Here is a 21,559-nt window from a genome sequence, read left to right as displayed (position 1 = left end):
CAATTACATGATCAGAAATCATGAACATGACATGGAGACACGGAAACTTGCCCAGCTGTATGTAGAAGGGGTGTATAGTGTCCTACAGAATATAATGCGTACAGTAAAAGTGATAAAGGGAAGATAAAAGGGGAAGTTCTTGACAGAGAGAGTGGTGAGGTGCTGGAACAGGCTGCCCAGAGAGGCTGTGGATATCTCATCCCTGGAGGTGTTCAAGACCGAGTTGGATGGGGCCCTGGGCAGCCTGGTCTAGTACCACATCTGGAGGTTGGCGGCTCTGCCTGTGGCAGGGGGTTGGAACTTGATGATCCTTGGGGTCTCTTCCAACCTAAGTCATGCTGTGATTCTATGATACCATTTTAAAACAGCTCAGAAATAGAAATGAGCACGCAAGTAGGTTATCAGTCAAAAAGAAGAACCCACTGATAACCTTCTTATTTCTCAGATCGTTTTTGAATTGGAATCTTGTCTGTTAGAACTAGGTTTACATGATGGGTTGTACAGCACTTCACTCAAAACACTGTTCTTCGCCCTCCATGTTGAGTTGCAGTGAAAATTCTATTTCCTACAAGTTGGTCACTTGCAAACCAGACATTTTCAGTGTTTAAGCCAAGAGACAGTTACTTTTACATAGTAGCCAGACTTGTTTATGCATCAATGCCAGCATGGCACATCTTGACATTAGACTGACCTGAAATTTACAAGCTGGGAATGGTTACGTAATAGAATATCATTAAATCTAAAAATATAATTTAGGAAAGAAAATAAGACGTAAGGCGGAAAGAATCACCACAGGGTCAAATTCAGGTGTTAAATCAGGATGCTGACGGCACAGCTTACTATGCCTTTATTTAAAATACAAAACAGAGATGTAGCACTTGAGGGACGTGGTCAGCGGGCACGGTGGGGATGGGCTGACGGTTGGAGTAGGTGATCTTTAGAGGTCATTCCAACCTTACAGATGGTTAAGGTCTACGAACAGCCCTCTGCCACCCGCAGGGCCTCCGCTACCCCGAGGCTCACGGCAGCGGGCACGTCCTCCCGCCGCTAGGGGCTGACTACAGCTCCCGAAGAGCCGCGGGCGCGGAGGGCGGGAGGATTCGCTTCCGGCTCCGCAGCGGCCGCAGCGGCCCCAGCGGCGCCGCGTGAACCGATGGAGGGCGCCGAGTGCGCGGTGCGGTGCCCCGTGTGCCTGCGGGAGCTGCCGGCCGCGCTCATCAACTCGCACCTGGACCTTTGCTTGCAGGCCGCGGAAGGCCAAACGCAGCGGGGCAGCTCCCCGCCCCCCAAGAAGCCGCGTCTTGCCGCCGGCTCGCCGAGCGGCGAAGCGGAGGAGCGGCCCGAGGAGGCCCGCCCTGCGGCAGCTCCCGTTTTCTCCCTCTTCCGCAAGGGCCAGAGCCCGGGAGCTCCCGGCGGGAGGAGCGGGGTCGGGAGGGGAGATGCCGCCGGGCAGCCGGAGGAGGGCGGCGGACCCGTGCTGCGCGGGGCGAGCGTGGCGGAGCGGCTGGAGGGGCAGCCCCTGGCCGACAGGCTGCGGCCCGACACGCTGCGGGACTACGTGGGGCAGGAGCGAGTGCTGGGCGCACACACCCTGCTGCGGTCCCTGCTGGAGGCCCACGAGATCCCCTCGCTCGTCCTCTGGGGACCGCCGGGCTGCGGCAAGGTGAGTGCCTGCTCCTGCCCTGCCCTCAGGACCTCGAGCTCTTCCCAGCTTCTTCCCAGCTGATGGACTTCAAGGGAGGGACTTATTTCTGTGTTCACCTTTTTCCCCTGTTGGCTTGGCTTCTTTTGTAGTGACTCTCCACTTGTTGGCACTTAAATTACAAAAATGCAGCTTACTTCTAGAATAAAATGTGACCCACACCTGTCATCCCTATTCTCTGCAGCTTGGACTTTCATTACACAGGCCAGATTTGATTCACTGCAGACAGTAGACTTCTTCTAGTAAACCCCTGGTCCATTAAATAAATACAGAAGCTGATAAGCTTGAAAGCAGCAACAGATTACAATCATAACATCATTCAATTTGGAAGGGCCGCTTAAAGGCCGCCTAGTCCATCTCCCCTGGGAGTAGGGACACCTACAGCAGATCGGGTTGCTCAGAGGCCCATCCAGCCTGACCTTGAGTGTCTCCAGGGTTGGGGCATCCACCACAAATCTGGGCAATCTGCACCAGTGCTTCACCACACATGTAGTAACAAACTTCTTCATTGTATCCAAGTGTCTGGGAGATGAAGGAGACTTACATAGCGTAGCTTGCAAACGCATGTTTGCTTTAGCCCAATAGTTCTGCCTCCTGACAGAAAAAGATTTAGGTGTGGAAGGCAGCCTGCACTGAGACTAGGTGTGCTCTGTTAGGCACGCACCCACCTACAAAGACACGAATCACCATCAGTTGGTCTTCCGGTTCTGACTGCTGCGTGCTTGTGCCCTACTTCTTTTAATAAAAGATACCAAGGACTAATACTGGTGAAATCCCAAAAGACACTGTAGTGCAGCTAGGCAATGAAGGGCTCCGCAACTGGAGTGAGTGAAGGGCCAAGTAAGCACCTTGAGTGTGTTCACTTAAAGATCTCAACTCATTTTCCCTGTATTTAACATTGGGATGGAGGGGGAAGGACGGAGGAAGCTAAGCAAGCAAAATGCAAGCTCTGTCAGTCTAATGTGTGCTCAGCTTCAAGTTTTACATATATGTATGTAGGTGTCTTGGCTATGCATAGAAGCAAATGTAGGATATGTGAAATAATAGCTAATGAATTAATGCTAGCATTGGAGTTAAGGGTAAATTGCTGCCCTGTCAGTCTCAATATACTTCTTTTGTAGATAAAAAGTGACTTCATGTGCATGGTGTTTGTACAGTAATACCAGTTAATCTCAATTAATAAGGAGCAGGTCTAAGAATGAATGATGAATGGATTAATACTGTTAGCAGTTATGTACTAGGTAGACAACACACACCTGAGAAGAACCTGCTGGTGAATGTACACAGTTGCTACTTCCTTTAAAATAGCAAGGTAATATCAGAAAAAACAAGGGTAGATGAAGTTAAGGAGCTTTTGATGTTGGTCCAGAGGTGAGCCACAATCAGAGGGCTGGAGCACCTCTCCTATGAAGAAAGGTGGAGGGAGTTGGGCTTGTTCAGCTTAGAGAAGAGAGTATTCTGGGAAGATCTCATTGCATCCTTCCAGTACTTGTGGAGAGCTTATAAACAGGAGGGGGATAACTTTTAAAATGGTCTAATAGTACTAGGACAAGGGGGAATGGCTTTAAACTAGAAAAGGGAAAATTTAGGTTAGATATGAGGAAGAAATAATTTATTCAGAGAGCAGTGAGGCACTGGCACAGCTGCACAGAGAAGCTGTGGGTGTTCCATCCCTGGAGGTGCTCAAGGGCAGGTTGGATGGGGCCCTGGGCAGCCTGAGCTGATGGTGGTAGCCCTACCCATGGCATGGGGTTGGAACTGGTTGCACTTCAGTGTCCCATCCAGACTCAGCCATACTTTGAAGAAGGGCTTCTTTTATAATCTTGTTGAAGAGAAGGTGGAAGATGACCAGAGACCATTTAATTTCTATTAAATTATATTATTTAATTACCATTCTACAATATTAAATAGAATATTCCAGGCCTACTTTCATCATGTTGTTTTACCTTTGGTTTATTGTTGTCTGTGTAAACTGTGTGTGCGCTCTCTTTATTGAAAAGTCCTTTTTCCTTAAGAAAAAAACGTGTTGCAAACATAGTGGTCACAAAGTGAAGGTCACATTCAGTATCTGGAAACTGCAACTGAACTCGGTGGACTTTTGAGTTGTATTCTGCTGGGACTAACAATTTTTTGGAAGGCTTTGGGAAAGCTTGTTTTCGTGGTGGTTACAGCTCTCTGTTGTGCTACAGGTCTACTTTTGGAGCCTCCTGTGTTGCTGAGATTGTTTTTGAATAATGGGTGATCTGTTTAACGTCATGTTGCTTTCACTCTCCTTTCTCATGACATACCTCCCTTATTCACACACCTTGAGTGCAAAATACACCATTGTATTTAGTAAGCTTGCTACTCACTGAGCTTGAGTTCTGCTACTGATCAGATTTGCCTAATGACTTGAATATGGACTGCCCTTTTTGAGTTGCTGTAGAGTTGATGTTGTCCCTCAGCAAATAGTTCTGAGGCATCTCTCTTTTAGCTAGCTTAGAAAGGTCAGGATCATCAATTCCTGGCAGAAGCAGAAAATACAGGGAAATGCAAAAGGATGAGCTGTCCCCTCGCCGGTGCTTAGTTGTATTTCTAAGATGCTGTTGTAGTATAATTTCATTTTGGACCACCTTCCTCCCGTGTCATATGAAAGTTCTATACTTCTCTTTGGTATTTTTTGTTTAATTCCTGTCCATGGAGATTGAAAATGCAAGGTAAAATAATCCCCTTGAAGAAGGAAAAATGAGTACGTGGTTGCCTGCCTACCTCTTTTCATGTACCATTTCAAATTAATATATATAAAATGACTAAGAAAATGTTTCATGAAGAAGTAACCTGAAATGCATGAAGGACTGAGGGCAGTCTATTTTCTGTATACATGAAGAATCACATAAATTAATGTTTGAAATTGAAATAGTCCTGTGAAGGAGAAAAATAAGTACTAGCACTGTATAAGGATCTTGTGGGACTGGTATCTAACCCTTTTTCTACTAAGCTCAGTCCTTTCCAGTAGGAAAAATATTAAAAAAAAATTGCATACTGTCTAGCTTCAAATGCAGTGAGCTCATGTGCTATGCTCTGTCCATCAAAGAAATTTAGCCTTACAGTAAAGGGATGGTGCTAAAATAGGAGTATAATTATTACATCGGTCTAAATCCGAACATGCTGTGTAAGGTGCTCATTTGGACTTCCTAAACTTCTTCATTCCCTGCTACCCATAGAATTGGCTTATTGCTGCCCATCTCTGCCTTCCTTCATTTCTATAGCTAAATAACACGTTAACCAGTGCTTCTTTTAAAAAGAGTAAAGCAGGACTAAGTGAAAAATGAGTGGACGTTGAATTAATACTTGGGGACGAGTTTCAAAGGCATGTATGCATTACTTGTCATTCTGTACTTCTACTCTGGCAGCCCTCCCCGTGGCAGGAGAGTTGGAACTGGATGATCTTCAAGGTCCTTTCCAACCTATGCCATTCTATGACACACTGCTCTCTTCTGAGCTAGAAGAGAAACTTTGCCATTAAACTGGCGCAAATGCAATATTTTACACTGAAGATCAAGAGTGCTTTCTGAGGATTTTCATTATGAAATACATCGAAGTTGGGTACGTAGATAAAAATGTGTTGTGTTTTGATCTTACTTGCTGTAGGAGCAGTTGACTATTCAAGGAAACACATTGACAACCAGGATACTTCTGTTGTGAGGTGACTGTCTTTTGAGTTTTCATCTGTAATAAGTCTTATTTTAGGGGAGTATGATCTCTGTGCTTCTAATTTATTCTTTTAATGAAGTCAGAGTGCTGTAGTGAATTTGCTGTGTCTCTTTTGTTTCTGTTTTTCCTTTTGTCACTATTAGTGCTGAACACATGAAGTTGTGCTGTGCTTTAAGAAGCTGATGGGACACAGAGCAGCAGAAGAAAAGCTGCCTAAAAGAGATGCCATGGTTATTAACTTCTGAACAGTTAGCTTGTTCATCCTGACTATGCAAATTTTTAAAAGCCTGCACGAATCCTGGTGTAATCTGAGTATGCTGCACTGTGATTTATGACACCTTAATGCAGGGATTTAGATTTTTGCTTGTCTGCCATGGGGCACCAATTTTAGTAGAGTTAGCGAGGGGACACGAGTAACTTGAGCACAGAATAATTTTGCTGCCACAGATAGAGTTTAAGCTTTATAAACCTGAACGTTCTGTTTTAAATATGGTAAACATTCCCTCTTGTGTATGCCATTTAACATGGAAAAAAGTAGGCAGCATGTCTGGAACTTGCTCCCTAGAAATGATAGGACAGAGCATTCACGCATGATCTTCTGGGGCCTGCACATGCAAGCTGGGTACCATGTTAAAATGTGCCATGTTGATACAAGTAAAGAACATGAAAAACCACTGACAAGTTGTCCTTGAAGTTTCTGTCAAATGTCCACTGAGTTTATATTTTGTTTCCAGGAGACCCTTGGATTTCTTTTTATTCAAGATGTTTGTCATGATGCATTGGATGCAGCACAGATGGAAAATGAGATTTTTATCTGGAAATGTGCATTATCTTTTACAGAAGCAGAGTCCAGAACAGCTCTGAAAAATGAGCTTGTATTTGCAGTTGCCTGTGAAAAGTCTTCAAATGCCTAATTTTGCTTATGCCAATTTAAATCAGGAATAATGTAGCATAGTACTCAGGGCAGAGAAACCTGGAGTTAGCTCAGCAAATTTGTAAAGCAGTTGGAATATAATGAAGCAAATCTGGATGCAGCAAATGGAGACACGGCTCCATTTCAGGAAATGCTGTGCAGTGACCTTGCCTCTGTTTATGCTTGGTCTGACTTGGATTCTGGAAGTGCACTGAGCCACATGCTGTTGCTGTTGTTTAGTGACACTTTACTCCTCCAGTAGTCTCACAGTAGGCTATTTGGGGTGTGAGGAACCAAACAAGATGAGTAAGAATAGCATCTGCCCTTATATAAGTGCCAGCTGCTGCCACTTCTGATTACATTTATCTCAATAGGCAGTGTGTCAGAGCCACGTTCATCTGCTGTCCTGACAATTTCCTTTAGGCATAGCCTGCTGCATTGCCTCTGTCTCTTGTGACAGTGTGGGTTCAGCTCGGTGGTGCTGGATAGGACAGTTTTAAGCTGTATCTCAGGGAGCTGCTTCCCCATCCGGCACCTGCAGATGCTGACACTGTTGGTGTCCATCTCAGGCCTGTGAAGCTGCACATGGCCTATTGTGACTGGTCATCAAGCACAGTATGGCCTTCCCTCCCACTGCCCTCAGAGGTAGGGCTGAAGTTGATGGTAACACCATGTAAGCAAAGATTTGGAAGTCTTATCCAGAATAAAGAGAGAGGCAAAAATACAGGGAAAGTCATGATCAGAGAGCAGCAGGATGCCAGATCAGAACTCTGAAAACTTAACAGGAGACCCCCACAAGTATGTAGATGTAGCTAGCCTGTTGTGCTGTTTTGTACTGAGCTCTCCATCTTCTGTCATCAGAAATGCTTACACAATTTCCACTGTGGAACGAACCAGCAAAATCCTTTTGAGGGGAAGCCTAGACACCAGCTAGATTATCCATGCTCAGGATTAACTTGTGCTGCTGCACTCTGTAAACTACTACCACATCTTTGGTCACTTGAAGTTACCTTAGCAGACTGTATGCCCTTCTTAGTAGAAGCATGCATGTTGGGGTGGTCTGTCCAGCTGCAAGGGGAGAGTTCAGTGTCTTTCCGTAGAGTATAGTATGAATGTGAGTACGTCATGAAGAGGTTGAGAGACATGAAAGGGCTGTGAGACTGTGACACCTGAGAGACTGTGTGTTTTCAATGACTGACATCTGCAACAGCTGTTTTGCTGAATTCATGCAACTTAAGGATGAATAAGGAAAGACTTCACGAATGGGAAGCCATAGGCAGGTCCTTACGGTCTACCTGATCTTCCAGTAACATGAAGTAAGATCAGTGTTAGGCTTCACAGACACCTTGACAGGATTTTTCTTTGCTGTGGTCTGACTGTAAATGCTGCTCTTCCAGGTTTTTCAGCTTCTCTTTCTGAAGAGAGATGGGCAGTATGACCCATAATACCTAGAAAAGGCTTCTGATGCAGTGGGTGTTGTTTAATGACCTGGTAAAAAGGTACTAAAATGTAAACAACTACTTGTGTATAAGTGGTGAGTCTCTGAATGTCAGCATCAATAGGACAGGCATTGTTTGTACTTGTTTTTTCCTGTTTTCTTCTGGCCTTGAATGTGACATCGCATTGACTAGTGGTAGCACACAGAATAGGAAAATAGGTTGCTTTCAAAGAGAGCTGCTCCACCAGGGATGCTTGCTCAGAAAGTTCTTGTCTCCTACTCCAAACATCCTGCTAACACCAACACAGAATCTGAGTCGGTTGTGTGCTCTGACAGCAAGAGGTGTTCTTGGCTCCAGGGACACTTCCATTTCATTCACCAAGTCATAGAATATCCCAGGTTGAAAGGAACTCATAAGAATCATCGAATCCATAACTGGTACCAAAGCTTGGAAGCACTGTTGCGTGGGTTTGTTTCATTGGTGGGTGGCTTGTTTGTTTTGGTTAGGTTTTGGGATATATATTTTTTTCTCATTTGGGTTGACTTGAAAAAAAATCCAGGACAGTGGAGAAGAGTTTCAGTAGCTGTGTTTGTTCTGTGTGTAGGAGATCTGGAAATACGTGACCTTGAGCTCAAGTTGAACGTTGTTATTGAGTCATGGTTCACAAGTTTCTTGGTGTAGCATGATACTGACTTGCTCGAGGAAGAAGTAGGAAAGAAAATGGAATCATGGGAAATAATAGGCTTACACAAGAATGGGGAAGGTTTGACCTCTATTTGATGGGCAGTTTGATGGGCTAAATGATTGATTGTAAAGAATAGAGGGAAGAGGCCAAGAATACGTCTGTCTCCATCAAGCAATGCTTTTGAAATACAGTGTATGTTATTATTAATGCAACTTTCGCTGACCCAGCAGCTGGCAGAGTGGGAGAGGTTATATGCTGGCTGAGGACTGCATAGCAGATGTCAAGTAGATTTTTGTTTTAATGGTAACTTTCAAACAGATTTCATTGGCCTTTTCCTACAGTTTTCTTTATATTTTTTTTCCCTAAAGTAAGGGTAGAAATACAGATTCCTATGTATCCTCTAGTCAAAAAATTTTACCTGAAGATTGTAGTCTGATTTGACTGACTGAAAAACACAAGGGTTCAGTTTCTCTTTGGCTTTTAAGTATCGCTTGTACTAAGATACCTTGTAAAATTTTTGACTTTTGACCCTTGCTGCATGGTGTGCTGTTCGGTACAATGGAAAAAGCCATTCACACTGTGTGTAGGGAAAAAGTGATCTCTGCAGTCTTGAATGACTCCATTTAGACATGTGTTGACCATAACAAATCTCTTCATCTATGTCACCTGATATTGATGAAGTGTGAGTTACCAGTTTAATTGGAGCTATAAGAAGAATAGCAACTTGAATTTTATTTTTTCTTCTCTCCACTGCTACTGTTAGAGAAAGAAGAGGTGCACTTTTAATATCTGAATGTGATATAATATTGGGGGTTTCTGTGCTTTCACTGTTTTTGAGGCATGAATACCTTATGAATCAAATGCCTTTTTGTAAGGAAACACCATATTTAGTTTACAGTCACCAGCTTCAGTTTATAGTTTTATTTTCTTGGCCTAGCTTAAAGTACCACTTCTTGGGTTGTTTTTTTCTTTCTGTTTTTTGCTCTCCCAAGCCTCCCTGATATCTCTAGGCTTTGAACAACACTCTAGAAAATGCTTACATTAGTCTTGTCTTCTGCAGCATTCCCAGGAAGAAAAGGACTGTGGTGCTCTGAGCTACTGGGATGAGGGGGGATGTGACTCGAGTCTTGAATCAAGACATGAAATGATACCTCTTCTGAAGACAGGAACCCCTTACTAAACCAAAAGCAAGGATAAATAGTAACATGTGTTTCCCCTTTCTCATCTTAGGCTGGTGCCATTTTGGAGATGTAGAGATCGTTTAAAGAGACAGAGCAGCACTTCTAGGGCAGTGAAAGAGTTCCTGTCCACTGCCCACTGGCAGTGATCTGATAGATGGTGGCTTCTGCAATCTCTCTGCAAGAGGATCAGGTTTGAAGCACCTGCTGCTTTAACCTCAGTACTTAGAATGTCTTCTGAAGCAGTTTTATCAGCACCTGTCCCGCTTCTCAGCTGCTGAGGCTCTCCTGTCTCCAGTGTCCTCGCCTTCTTCAACAGAAGTGAGGCTGATGGAGAAAACTCCTGTTTTTCTCTTCCAGTAGTTTCAAACAGAGGTAATACAGCTCAAGACATGCAGATACACCTGAGAGGTGTGATGGAAGGTCTGAGGACTATGCCTGTGTTCAGGTATAGTAAATCTGCTTGCAAGGTAGTGCTGGAGGCTGCCTCTGTGCTGAAGTGGATGCAGTGAAGTTTGCTATAAATAAATGACAATGTGACAATGTTGTCTACAAGGAAAGAAAACAACAGAGCTAAAACCAGCCAACAGTTTGTTCAGGCAGCTACCCTTTACTTCCCTGGGCTTGATTACTCTTGACTGTTTAGATTGAGTTACATTTTGAGTTACATTTTGAAGTGTGCATATGGTTTTTCAGTGTTCTTGTGCTTTTGTAAGAAACTGCTATTTGACAAATTTAGTTTTGATGTGTGGTAGAAATAGAAAAAGCTTTAACTACGTTTACGTAGCATTTTCTTTCTTAAATGCGACTCTGCTGTAAGCTCTTTTGCAGGTATCTCAGAATAGACCAGCTATTTATTCTTTAAAATACTCTGCAGAATAATTGCGCAGTGAATTGCCGTCAACCCATCTCCTGTGACAACTGTGTATGTGGAAAAGAGTTTGTCTTCAATGGTGAAAGAGACAGCTGTCATTGCTGGCATTTTCAGTGTTGAGATTGAATAGGTCTGGTACTTAAAAGTGCAAGCCTTAGAAATGCAATGTGGAATTGGCAGCTACTCCTAGCGGAAAGTTTTTGAGTCTTCTGTGGCCTACAGTTGCATGAATTAAAATACCCTATTCTCTCAACTGTCAGTGTCCAAAACGTATGTCTTTATATACTTTGTATACTTTATATATGTTCTTTATATACTGTCTTCAAATTAGTATTTTGCATCCAAAATGATTTTTGTTACAACATTAACTCCTACTGCTTTTTCAGACTACCCTCGCACATATCATCGCCAACAGCAGCAAAAAGAAAGGCATGAGGTTTGTGACACTGTCAGCCACGAGTGCCAAGACAAATGATGTTCGAGATGTCATCAGCCAAGCCCAGAATGAAAAAAGACTCTTCAAGAGAAAAACCATTCTCTTTATCGATGAGATCCATCGGTTCAATAAATCTCAGCAGGTATTGTAGTGCATTGCTTTTTTGGAAAAAGCCTTTGTAAGAACGTCTGTGAAATTCCCCACTTTGCCTTTGGGTGATAGTTTACTTTGGGCTTTTGGTTTTAATATTAATGTTCGTGGTGAATGACTTATGGAAGGTAATATTCATGCCTCTGACTACCTATCAGACATCAATGTGTAGATACTGCAGTTCAAAGATTTAAATAAATCTGAGCTGTACCTGTAGTTGACTCATTTACTTTATACTTTTCTTCTTAGAATTTTATTTCTCCAAAGTCATTTTTAGTGATGTTTGCTGTACCTGCCTTCATTTCAGCCTCCACCGTGGGGATAACGCTCTGTGTTACTTTAAAGGTCTGGAATGTGGATGTGCATGGGGTGATTGTTCTGATGTTGTGCTCTCCTCTCTGTGGTAACAGAGAAAATGAGGGCATAGCGTGGTATTTTGGGATAGTATGTTGCTGCAGCCATCGCTTGGGTATTTCTTTCCTATTTCTTTTTGTAGGTATTATTTTTTATGGTCATGCCGTGGAAGCTTAAATTCTGTCCTGACGGTTAAGAACACATCCACAGTTACGGAACAAGGATGTGGTTGTGGAGCTGTGTTGTGATTTTCCTGTAGTTTTCTGAGATATTCTATTGAATTAGGTGGAGAATTGTAGCCCTAAACATTGGTTCTGAGAGTTAGAAGTATCCTCATTATGTGTTATGTTTGATAAGGCATTTTCATGTTACCTCTTTTGCCAAACAACAAAACAAAGTCACAAAAGTAAACTAAAAATTTGCAGACATTTATAGCTTCCTTTTTAGCTGGTAGAGTCATTGTCAGTGCAAGCATGGATTATCGAGGTGAACAGCCTTTCGCCATGTGGGTGAAATTAAATCATTTAATTAGCTGAACAGGTGAGCTGCCTTGTCAGTGAGGTTATTTGTCACATCAGCAGGGAACCCGAAAACTCACAGCACAAGAGATAAGTATTTGAAAATGCCAAGTAGCCTACTCACATGGGATGTTTCAGGTTGTCATTGATTGAAATCAGTTGTTTCTGCTTCCCTCCCATACTCAGGACACTTTCCTTCCTCACGTTGAGTGCGGGACAGTGACTCTGATAGGAGCAACGACAGAAAACCCGTCCTTCCAGGTCAACGCCGCTCTTCTGAGCCGGTGCCGGGTGATCGTTCTGGAGAAGCTCTCAGTTGAGGCGATGGAGGCAATTCTGCTGCGGGCTGTCAAGTCCTTAGGAGTTCAGGTTTTGGGCCAAGGCAACCAGCACAGCAGCTCTGCGACTAGCAGCGGCAAGGAGAGCTCAGAGTGAGTACTTTATGGACTGCAGGGTGTTAACACACACGGCCTGAGGAATTGACTGCCTGCCAGGGAGAGGATGGAGCACTTAGGGGGAAGTGAAATCCTAGCCACTTGTGATAGTAAAGAAAAGAAGTGGCAGCATGTGGCAGGCACAGCGGGGTGGCAGGAGAGAGAGAATTCAGAGCACTGGCTCCCTCCATCCAAAACATAATCTTACCATCTGGATTAGGGAGAGAGTTTTATACTTGGATCCGTAGCTCCTGGCTTGCCCCCCAGGATATTTAAATCCATTCCCCTGTGGGGATTTGCTGTGGAAGCCTGTAACGGAGTCTTTTGCATGTCCTAATGTGCATTACTTCTTGTTATGGGCTGTGAAAGCATCACATTTCCACTCAGTGGTGGATGGGGCATCCCCTATTAAATTAACTTGGAAGCGCCTGACAAAAGTTTGGTGTTTTCTCAGAATTGTTTTGGATGAGATCAGAGGGTATGCTGCTCTTCCGTAGCTGCAGCATAAATACTATGATGTGTTCTGTGGTATACTGGGGAGGGTGTTTGCTGGGAGATGTTAATAGATATATCTATCTATTATATAATATAGATCTATCTATTAACATCTATTTATGTATTTATATATTTATATATATATATGAAATATTTTTTTTCTGCCCCTTTTTGTCCAAACCAGATAGTCATGTTAAACTTTAGGGAGAATTTGGAATAAGTAAGATCAAGATTCATCCTTAAGGGATGTATATTTGACTTGAAATGGTTAGCTAGCAAACAAGAATAATGCTCAATCCTGCGCTGCTTTCATGACAGTTATCATTGCAGTTTCTTGTTTTCTTGGTGCTTGTGTGTATTGCTAGTCATTTAAAGTGTATTGATGTGATGGTAATTGTGTGGGCACTCTATGAAGTAAATGAAAGACAATATATTTTGTCCTTTTAGTATTACCACAGAACGTAAGCAGTAAGGAGAGCTAGCTGGGATGTTGGGGTCAGGAAAGGGAATGAAAAGCGTTGTCCCTGCTTCTACCTCCTTTTTTTCTTTTTTCTTGTTACCCTTTTCATTTTTTTCAAGGTATCATGGCTTGTTTTTACTCTTTTGTAACCTCTGTATTTTGTGGTGATAGGAATCTTGAACGAGAGGGCGATAGAACGTGTCATCTTTAACGTAAAGTCACAGCTGTGCTTGTGGCTGCACCCTGACTGAGGTTCAGAGACTTTCCTTTCTGTATGGGATTAAAGTATAAGGCATAGTTTCAGCTGCAGTTGTTTGGGTTTGGGTTTCGCTAGATTCCCCATATCTGTAACCTCCTGTTAGCTGTAGATGATTTAAACAGCATGGTGTGGTGTTTAATCAAACTCAAAGAAGTCTGGCAGGCAGACTGTTGGACTAGCAGTTTCAAAAATCTATCCATGAAGAGAAATTACCCCATGCCACTGACCATGTGGGAGCCAGATGCTTTTAAAATGAGAACACCAGTCAGAATTTAAGAGCTTTTGTTGCAGTGACATTTAACCTTTTTTATTTGTCTTTTCTACTACTCTCTGTTTTTGATCAGTAGTTGATACGTATTCTTGCTCTTGAATTTTACTTTTATTTATTTATTTATTTTTAAAGCCATTCTGTCACTTTCTCTGATGCAGTTTTGATCTCCTTGTTAACTCCTTGATTCACACCCCATAGTATTCTTGCTCTTTCATTTCATCTCCACATAATACATTCCAGGAGCAGCTGTATCTTCTTTCACCTTTTTACTTCACCACATCTAGGAAGCGGGGCTAGCATCAGACACAGGTAGATAACAGTGTTCCATCTATCCTGGGGAATAAATGAAAGGGATGTTATGAATTACAGCCAGGTTGGTTGTTGACTTAGCTCATCTTTCTCCACAGTTGGGAAAGGTGCTTTAATGCTACATGTCCCAATATGTGAAGCATGCCCACTTCAGAAGGGAGGCAGAGGTCTAGCCAGAAGGCAGAAGAGAGGTGTGAGCATTTAATTATGATTTCAATCTCCTTAAGGAAGCAATTTCTGTCTCCAACCATGTGCAGTGTGAAATTCTGCATCTACTGCTAGGAATCAGTTTATGGGATGGTCTTGGGTTCATGTCATTACTGTGACCTTGGTCAGATTTTTGAAAGGAAGATGATTCTCTGTGGTTTCTTCTTTCACCTTGGTGGTGAATCTTAGTTTTTACAGGTACCTTGTGTGCTCAGTGAGAATGCAGCCATTGATGAATTGGTTTTATTGTCTCTGCCCTGCATGCATACGTAACAGTTATTTAAAATAAAAAAAAGAAAAGCACTCTACCAGAATCGATTTCCTTGTTTTCTTGGTGCCTTTTTCTTGTCTTGCTCCCACAGTTGCTGCAAGTTGTGGGGATGTCAAGGTAAACTGAAAGGGGGACAGGGTCCTGAGCTTCTGAGGACAGGATGAGCTTACAAATGTCAAATGACAGGGAGGGACTGTTAAAACTGGAGGTCTTTATTTCTCAGTAAAAATGACTGTGATTCAGTTATTCTGAGTAGGAGGCGTGGTTTGTCTTAAATTCTTAGTGTGATGGGGGCAGGGATCGTGGAATAGGGATGCATTATGTCATTTCAAACTATTTACTCTCATCAGTGCACCGTGTAAGTAGCTTGCTCGTACGTGTTCCTTGACTTCCAGGGAATTTGATGTATGCAATACTTCACTGTCTTGCTCCGTTTTATCATTCAAACACAAGAGGGTGTTTGAAAACCGCACCTTGAAGAAGGTACAGTTATTCTGGAGTGCCTGCTTAAACCTGGTTGCCTCTCAGTAGACTTGCTAAAGAAGTGCCTTGCCTTGCCTTGTGCACAGCTAGAGGAGAGCACAAGGGGTGTTAATGCCTTGAGATGATCTTGTTGCAGATTGCCTGTGTATATAGAGGAGAAAGCTCTAAGTACTCTCGCCTACCTTTGTGATGGTGACGCGCGGACTGGATTGAATGGCCTTCAGTTAGCGGTTCAGGCCAGACTGGCAGCAGGGAAGATCACTCCGCTGAGCGTTACCAAAGGTTGTTCTGTGGATGGAGTTCTGATAACGGAAGAACACGTGAAGGAAGGTCTGCAGCGATCGCACATCCTCTATGACAGAGCAGGTGAGTGCCTCACGCGGTTTCTGCAGTGCGGCTTTTGCCTCTGTAATTCCCACTGCTTGTCCCTCTTTTGCATCAGTTGCTCTGCTGAAGCAGTGGCTGCAGTGCAGTCTGGCCTAAACACTGCTTGTCCTTCAGCCCTGAGCAGCCTCAGTCAGAAGTTCCTTCTTGCTTGTTCTCTGTTTTGGAAGCGTAGGTGAGTTGAGAGACTTAGTTGCGGCCCTGCCAGCAGTTTTTTAGTGAAACGTGTGGGTTTTTGAAGGCTGTTGGGATACTGAGGTCTGAGAGAATGGCAAGACAAAGAAGGAGAAGTGTTTTGGTGAGGAGACTTGTTCTTGGGGTGGTTGGCTGACTTCCACTGCATTCCCCAGAAAGTCTTGGTAGTGGTCACGTTCACAACCATGTTATATGAAAACGCGAGCGACTCGCTTTCTTTTGAGAATGGCTTTTTCAGGCAGTGAATTTTGGAGCTTGCTTAGGACAGGTCACTTAAATCTAGCGCATTCAGGGCTTCCTGATTTGTTATTCATTCTCGCTAATCTTTAATCTTGTAACTTGGTATTGCAGTAGTTGGCCACAAAACCTTTTTATGTGAGAGGGTCGAAAGGCAGAGACCAAGTATTAGAAATGACACAAATCCCCGTGAGTTCCTCAGCTGTACTTAAATGACTGGTTGTTGTAATGCATATGCCTGCTCTCAGCCTTGTTACAAAGAGAAAAGGATGGCTCGTTGTCAGGAAATGCCAGTTGCGTGGGTATTAGTATGTTGGCAGCTGACAAGAGGCAGAGAGGTAGCAGGGAGGGAGAGGAAGCATGTTGTATGTAGGGAAGACATCATGATGAGGGGAGGAAGAGGAAAAATTGATCAATTTACTGGTATGGTTCTCATGCGCTGTTGCCAGGTGTGCACAGTCACGTATTCTCACTGAGTAGTGCAGGAAGGAAATGCAACCACTGCTCTGATTTGTATTCACGTGTGTAAAGCCACGATCCCTGGGTAGTAGACAATCTCTGTATTTTAGCTGGTGGGACAAAGGGTCCACCCTAGTCTGTGGGGTGCGGTCCACACACCGGCGGGGCAGGCTGAGGGTCAGCAGCCCTTGCAGTGTAAGAGAGAAACTGTTCAGTCATGTTCTAGCTTTTCTAAGTAGTTCATTTTTATTTTCATTTTTTGGAGGGAACGATGCAGCACCTAAATTAATGTTTGCAACAGATGGACTTAAAACCTAATTTTTAAGTCATGTTGTCTCCTCTTCCTTGTATGCATTGTTGCTCATTGCTCATGCTGATTTAATAGCAGGCACCAACGATAAATGTCAGAATAATTGCAGGATTTAGGCCCTTGTCTGTGCCAGCAGTGTCAGTTATGATAAACAATGGAAGAGGAGGAAAGAAGGAGTGGGGGGAAGCCGTCCCCTTTCTCAGCTGCGTTTTCTAGAGAGCCTTGCACATTGTTACCTCTGATGCTGCAAGTCTGGGTGTCTGGCTGCAGTGCCACTAACTCCAGTGTTACGGTGGACCCCAAAGGTACAGTTTGCATTAGCACGAGCAATGACTCCATGGCACGGGGCTCTTTGTGTGCAGTCCTATCGTGAACAGCTGCCTGTGGGCCTGAGTATGCCAGGAGTGTGAGTTGCCCACGGAGCGGTACTGCAGGGTGAGCAGCAGTGCTGGAAGGCAGGCTCAGTTTCTGACCCAGAGGGTGGCAGGAAGTCTGGTTGCCTTTGAAAGGAGCAGTTGGTCGCAGTGGTACGGGGACTCCAGTCTTCGTAATCTATGCGTGCGACCTATGATTTCATAGGGCCAGCGGAGGACAGTGACATCGTTGGGATACCACCCTGGGGCTGTAAATCCTTTTAGCTGCAGGACTAAGAGAAATGTCACTGTATGTCTGTGCACGCAGCCGGATGCCTCTGCGATGCGGTTACCTGTGGCCCAAGGAATGGTGGGCATTTTAAGAAGGGGAAAATTGCATCGCATGGAAAGTTTAAAAAGCGTCACTGCAGAACAGGGTCATAAGCTCAATGAGAAGATGTGCATAAGAATCCAAACCATCTGCATGGCAAACTATTGTGGAAAGGAAGGCTGTCAGTGCCTCTAGTGCTGTCCTTTTTTTCCACTGTAGCCATAAAACTTAATCTGTGAAATAGCCTTATTTCTCCTCAAATTCCATGCTTCATCATACGCTCAAGTTTCATGTTCTAAAAACAAAAGTCTCCTTTGTAAAGAACTCAGCACAGTCTGGCATTTCGGATGTCAGTTCTCTTTATTTCAGTCTGTGTGTGTCTTTGGTTTGAGCTGCTCAGTTTTCAGGGCTCTTCCTAAAAGGATGAACCTGAGGTTTCCTAGGGGATTGGTCAGGGCCATGTGCTGTGATCTTCTTTCCTCCGAATTTCGTCGTGTGCCATCGTGACATATCTACATTGCAAGGGTTCCTGGGCTGCTTTGGCCCAGTTCTGTGACTGACTGGGGCAGAGGGACACAGCAACCTGAGAGAGATTGGCGTGAGGGGGCCTAAAACCAAAACAGTGGCAACAAGTGAAGGGAGGATGTCCCTTCCAAGCCCTACAGTTCAGTGATTCTGTGAGACTGGTTTACTAAACAGCATAGTGGAATGCAAAATAACACAATATAATACTAAATGATTGGAATTGAAGCTAATGAAGTAAAATGAGAGTGTCCAAAACTTCGTGCTGAAGGCGGGGCCGCTAGGGAGCGCGCTGCAGAGACGAGTGGTAAGAGGAAGGGACGTTTTGTCACTTGTGAGCAGTTCTGTCTTCCCCACTACGTGGAAACAAACAGCCATTTCTTCTGGGAGAGGCAGTTGTTCTTTCCTGAGAACCAGGTACCCGGAGCTGCTGACTATGCGTGGAACTGGAGCATTAACTGTTCAGCTCCCAGCACACTGCATGACGCTATGACGTGGAATGCCAATAACAAGAGATCATAAATCCATGGCACCAAAGCAAGATTGTTTTTTTTGTTTTGCTTTCTTCTAATTACAGTACATAAAACTCATGTCAGATTTTACTGTGTGCTTCACTTTCAGGTTTTATTTGATGTGTAATTTCTTTGTCTGAGCTCTCTCCTGTGTACGTCATTGCTTTACTTTGACTCTTCTGCTGCCTTCTCAGTGCTCTGCGTATAGATCCCAAAGCGATGTTTCACGGCTCGTATGTTCCTGTACCTTACCTTGTGTGAATTGGGAGATACAGATCTAAGGTCTTCTTCCCTTCTCCTGAAGGAAAGGTTGTTGGGTATCAAGAGCAAATTATTTGTCCTGTAACCTTTAAGCAGTGGAACATTCTGCTCTTCTCTCTTGTCTGCTGTTGCTCTGTTGGTGTCAGAGCACGAAGGTGCTGAAAACACTGGGAACAACGTGATCCATGTTTGAAGAGAACTCGGAGAAGCAGGTTATGTTTACCTGCTGTGATCTAAGAAAATATGTTCCATTCTCTTTAAATGTATTTTGCTCTTTTTCCTTCAAATAGCTCTCTGTATCTCTGCTCCCCCATTCTGAACAGGAGAAGAACATTACAATTGCATCTCTGCCCTGCATAAGTCTATGAGAGGCTCAGATGAAAACGCATCCCTCTACTGGCTTGCTCGAATGCTTGAAGGTGGTGAAGATCCACTCTACGTGGCAAGGAGGCTGGTGAGGTTTGCAAGTGAAGACATAGGTATGTATTTTCTGTATTTCTTGATGGGTATATTATGTTGCACTAAGACCCGCCGGTCTCCTGACTTCCACAGATTAGGACCTGGGGGGAGAAAAAAGTAAGTTCCAAAACACATGCTGCATGCACGACAGGTACCAAGTACTGAGTTGGATCATGTCCAATAGAAGCTGTGTGCATGCATACAGAAGCCTACGACACTCAATGCCATTGTGGTGATTGCTGCAGGAAGAGCAACGATGTTTGAGGTTAGGTTTTGATGGTGTGTAAATACAATTTTTTTTCAACTCTAGTAATGACTGTAGGTCACCTTGTGTCACATGGAATGCGTGTGGCAGGGATGCCTGGTTTTTGTGTTTGTTTCATTGTTGTAATGTCTGTGAAAGCTAAAGGCCTTCTTTGACATGCAAACCTCATGACAGGGGGGTCCGTAGTTTAAGGCATTTTGTTTATCCTCAGCAACAGAAGCAGCAGATTTTTTAGTACGTAAACGATGAGTGGAGATTTAATAGATCTGGGGAAGCTAAGTCTGTATAAGATTAGGTCCCCATTTTATTTTTTTTCCACAAAAAGGGAATCCTATGCTACCTGCTACTGCTCAGGCCACCACCGTGTGGAGGCAGATTCAGCCCTTCAGAAGGCAGAAGGTTACGCGTGGAAAGTGTACATCCCCTGTGCTGCCAAGTATTGTAGCAGGTGTTCCACCACCCCAGACAGCAGCTCTGAAGTGTGTATGGATAGCCTTCTGAGGCAGAGGAGCAGAAACATTGTGCCTGTAGTAGACCGACTTGGACTTGCTTTCATGCAATCCCTTCTTACAGGGCTGGCAGACCCTTCGGCTTTAACACAAGCAGTTGCTGCCTACCAAGGTTGCCACTTCATTGGAATGCCAGAATGCGAGGTAATGGCTTCATTGGTTCGCTGAGCTAAGAGTAATGTCAATTGTAAGAGCTAATTATCAGAAAGAAATGGAGATTGCTAGGACGAGGCAAATTTATTGGTGCATTCCAGGCCAGGCTTTGAGTAAGAAAACACTGTTACTCTAGAAATAGAAACTGGCCTTGAAATCTCCCTGCTGATGTGTTGCTGAAGTGGTATTTCGAGTAATTTTGTTTTGCTCTGGCTCTTGTTTTCTTTTGGTTACGAGTTGTCATATATCCAGCTGTTGTAAAGTAGCTCTTCTTTCTAGTAGCCAAAGTCAGGAAGGACTGCACTGTTGTGTAATAGTGTTCATACTGTAGTAGGAGAAGGAGGTTAGTGTACAAACAAAGGGATGTCTGGAAAACAGATGTTAAAGCTTGGAAGAAATCATTTAACGTTTTCCCCTTTTTTGTATCCAGGTCATTCTGGCACAATGTGTAGTGTATTTTGCAAGAGCACCAAAGTCTATAGAGGTGTACAGGGCATACAGCAACGTCAAAGAATGTCTGAGGATGCACACAGGACCTCTACCACCTGTGCCACTGCACCTGAGAAATGCCCCAACGAGGCTCATGAAGGACTTGGGCTATGGAAAAGGCTATAAGTATAACCCCATGTACAAGGAACCTGTAGAGCAGGAGTACCTGCCAGTCGAGCTGAAAGGAACAGACTTCTTTAAGGAACGAAGAACATGACCGCCCTGCTCTGAATCCTTTTTGTGTTCATGATGCATACGTGCTCGTGCCGGGAGGAAGATTTCCCTGCTAATTTCAGCCCGGTATTTCTGGAGCTGGGAGTACGAAATCACTCAGCCCTTGAGGTATTTTTGTGTTTTTCTGCTGTCATTCCAAAGGAGTTTTGTAAACAATTGCAGTTAGGCAGTACAGAAATACAAAAGTAAGCTTTGCAACACAGTTCTGCCACTCTCTGGATTGAGGGAAATGGAGTAAAAGAAGTGTCTTCCACTTTTTGTTCTTGCAGTGAGATAAGGAACACGATCGTGCTGCTTTTCAAAATCAGAATCCATTTCCAACTCTTAGAACGTTTATTTTCCAGGAAAATAAGAGATTCTTCTCCTTCCCCCTGCTACAATAAGGCAAACAAAACACAATTATAATGTAATCCTTCCTTCTATGAAGTTTCAGGGATATTTTCTCCAACAACATTTATTCAGCTAATAAACTTGTTGAAAACAATGTATTTCTGTTTGTTTGAATACTCTTATGGCAGCCATGGGGTTTTGATAGTCTGAAGTTCCTTTGACTTTGCACTTTGTACAAAGGGCTAATGCTTCTGTTCCATGGACTGCCAATCTTTCCAGGTATTCCTTTCCCTCTTTGTTCACTCACCCCTTTTCAGGCCAGTGAGCCAGTGGGCCTGCTGTCCCCCTCTCACAGACACATATAGAGATAACTCCATGACAGTGGTGTAGCCTACTTGCACTTTGGGGGAGATTACCAGAGGTTG

The 21,559-nt window shown here is 43.8% G+C and overlaps 3 protein-coding genes across 3 annotated transcripts in view; 2 read left to right on the top strand and 1 right to left on the bottom strand.

The window, feature by feature from the left end:
* Window positions 1-12,146, bottom strand: part of MYLK4 (myosin light chain kinase family member 4) — a 74,625-nt gene extending 62,479 nt beyond the window's left edge. Inside the window, exon 1 of the mRNA XM_065753126.1 lies at window positions 12,067-12,146. Within this exon, the coding sequence (XP_065609198.1) occupies window positions 12,067-12,122 (56 nt within the window). The 5' untranslated portion in view covers window positions 12,123-12,146. The remainder of the gene's footprint in view (window positions 1-12,066) is intronic.
* The window catches only part of LOC136059152 (vacuolar protein sorting-associated protein 4B), a 382,624-nt gene that overhangs the window by 195,381 nt on the left and 165,684 nt on the right, over window positions 1-21,559 (top strand). The gene's annotated exons all lie outside the window — the stretch shown is intronic.
* Window positions 1,139-21,282, top strand: WRNIP1 (WRN helicase interacting protein 1). Its single transcript, XM_065753138.1, has 7 exons — window positions 1,139-1,663; window positions 10,871-11,062; window positions 12,129-12,373; window positions 15,268-15,497; window positions 19,019-19,174; window positions 19,993-20,072; window positions 20,512-21,282. The coding sequence occupies exons 1-7, from the start codon at window positions 1,154-1,156 to the stop codon at window positions 20,785-20,787; spliced, it is 1,689 nt and encodes a 562-aa protein (XP_065609210.1). The 5' UTR covers window positions 1,139-1,153; the 3' UTR covers window positions 20,788-21,282.

Source organism: Cyrtonyx montezumae, unplaced genomic scaffold, assembly GCF_038088225.1.
Source record: "Cyrtonyx montezumae isolate F1298 unplaced genomic scaffold, pur_monq_1.0 scaffold_8, whole genome shotgun sequence".
NCBI lineage: Eukaryota > Metazoa > Chordata > Aves > Galliformes > Odontophoridae > Cyrtonyx > Cyrtonyx montezumae.
The sequence above is the reverse complement of the archived record's forward strand: the minus strand, read 5'-3'. Positions and strand labels throughout refer to the sequence as shown.

Coding starts and splice junctions, on each gene's coding strand:
- WRNIP1 (XM_065753138.1), top strand. CDS start 1,154: ATGGAGGGCGCCGAGTGCGCGGTGCGGTGCCCCGTGTGCCTGCGGGAG. Junction 1,664..10,870: donor GACCGCCGGGCTGCGGCAAG/GTGAGTGCCTGC, acceptor CTGCTTTTTCAG/ACTACCCTCGCACATATCAT. Junction 15,498..19,018: donor CATCCTCTATGACAGAGCAG/GTGAGTGCCTCA, acceptor CATTCTGAACAG/GAGAAGAACATTACAATTGC.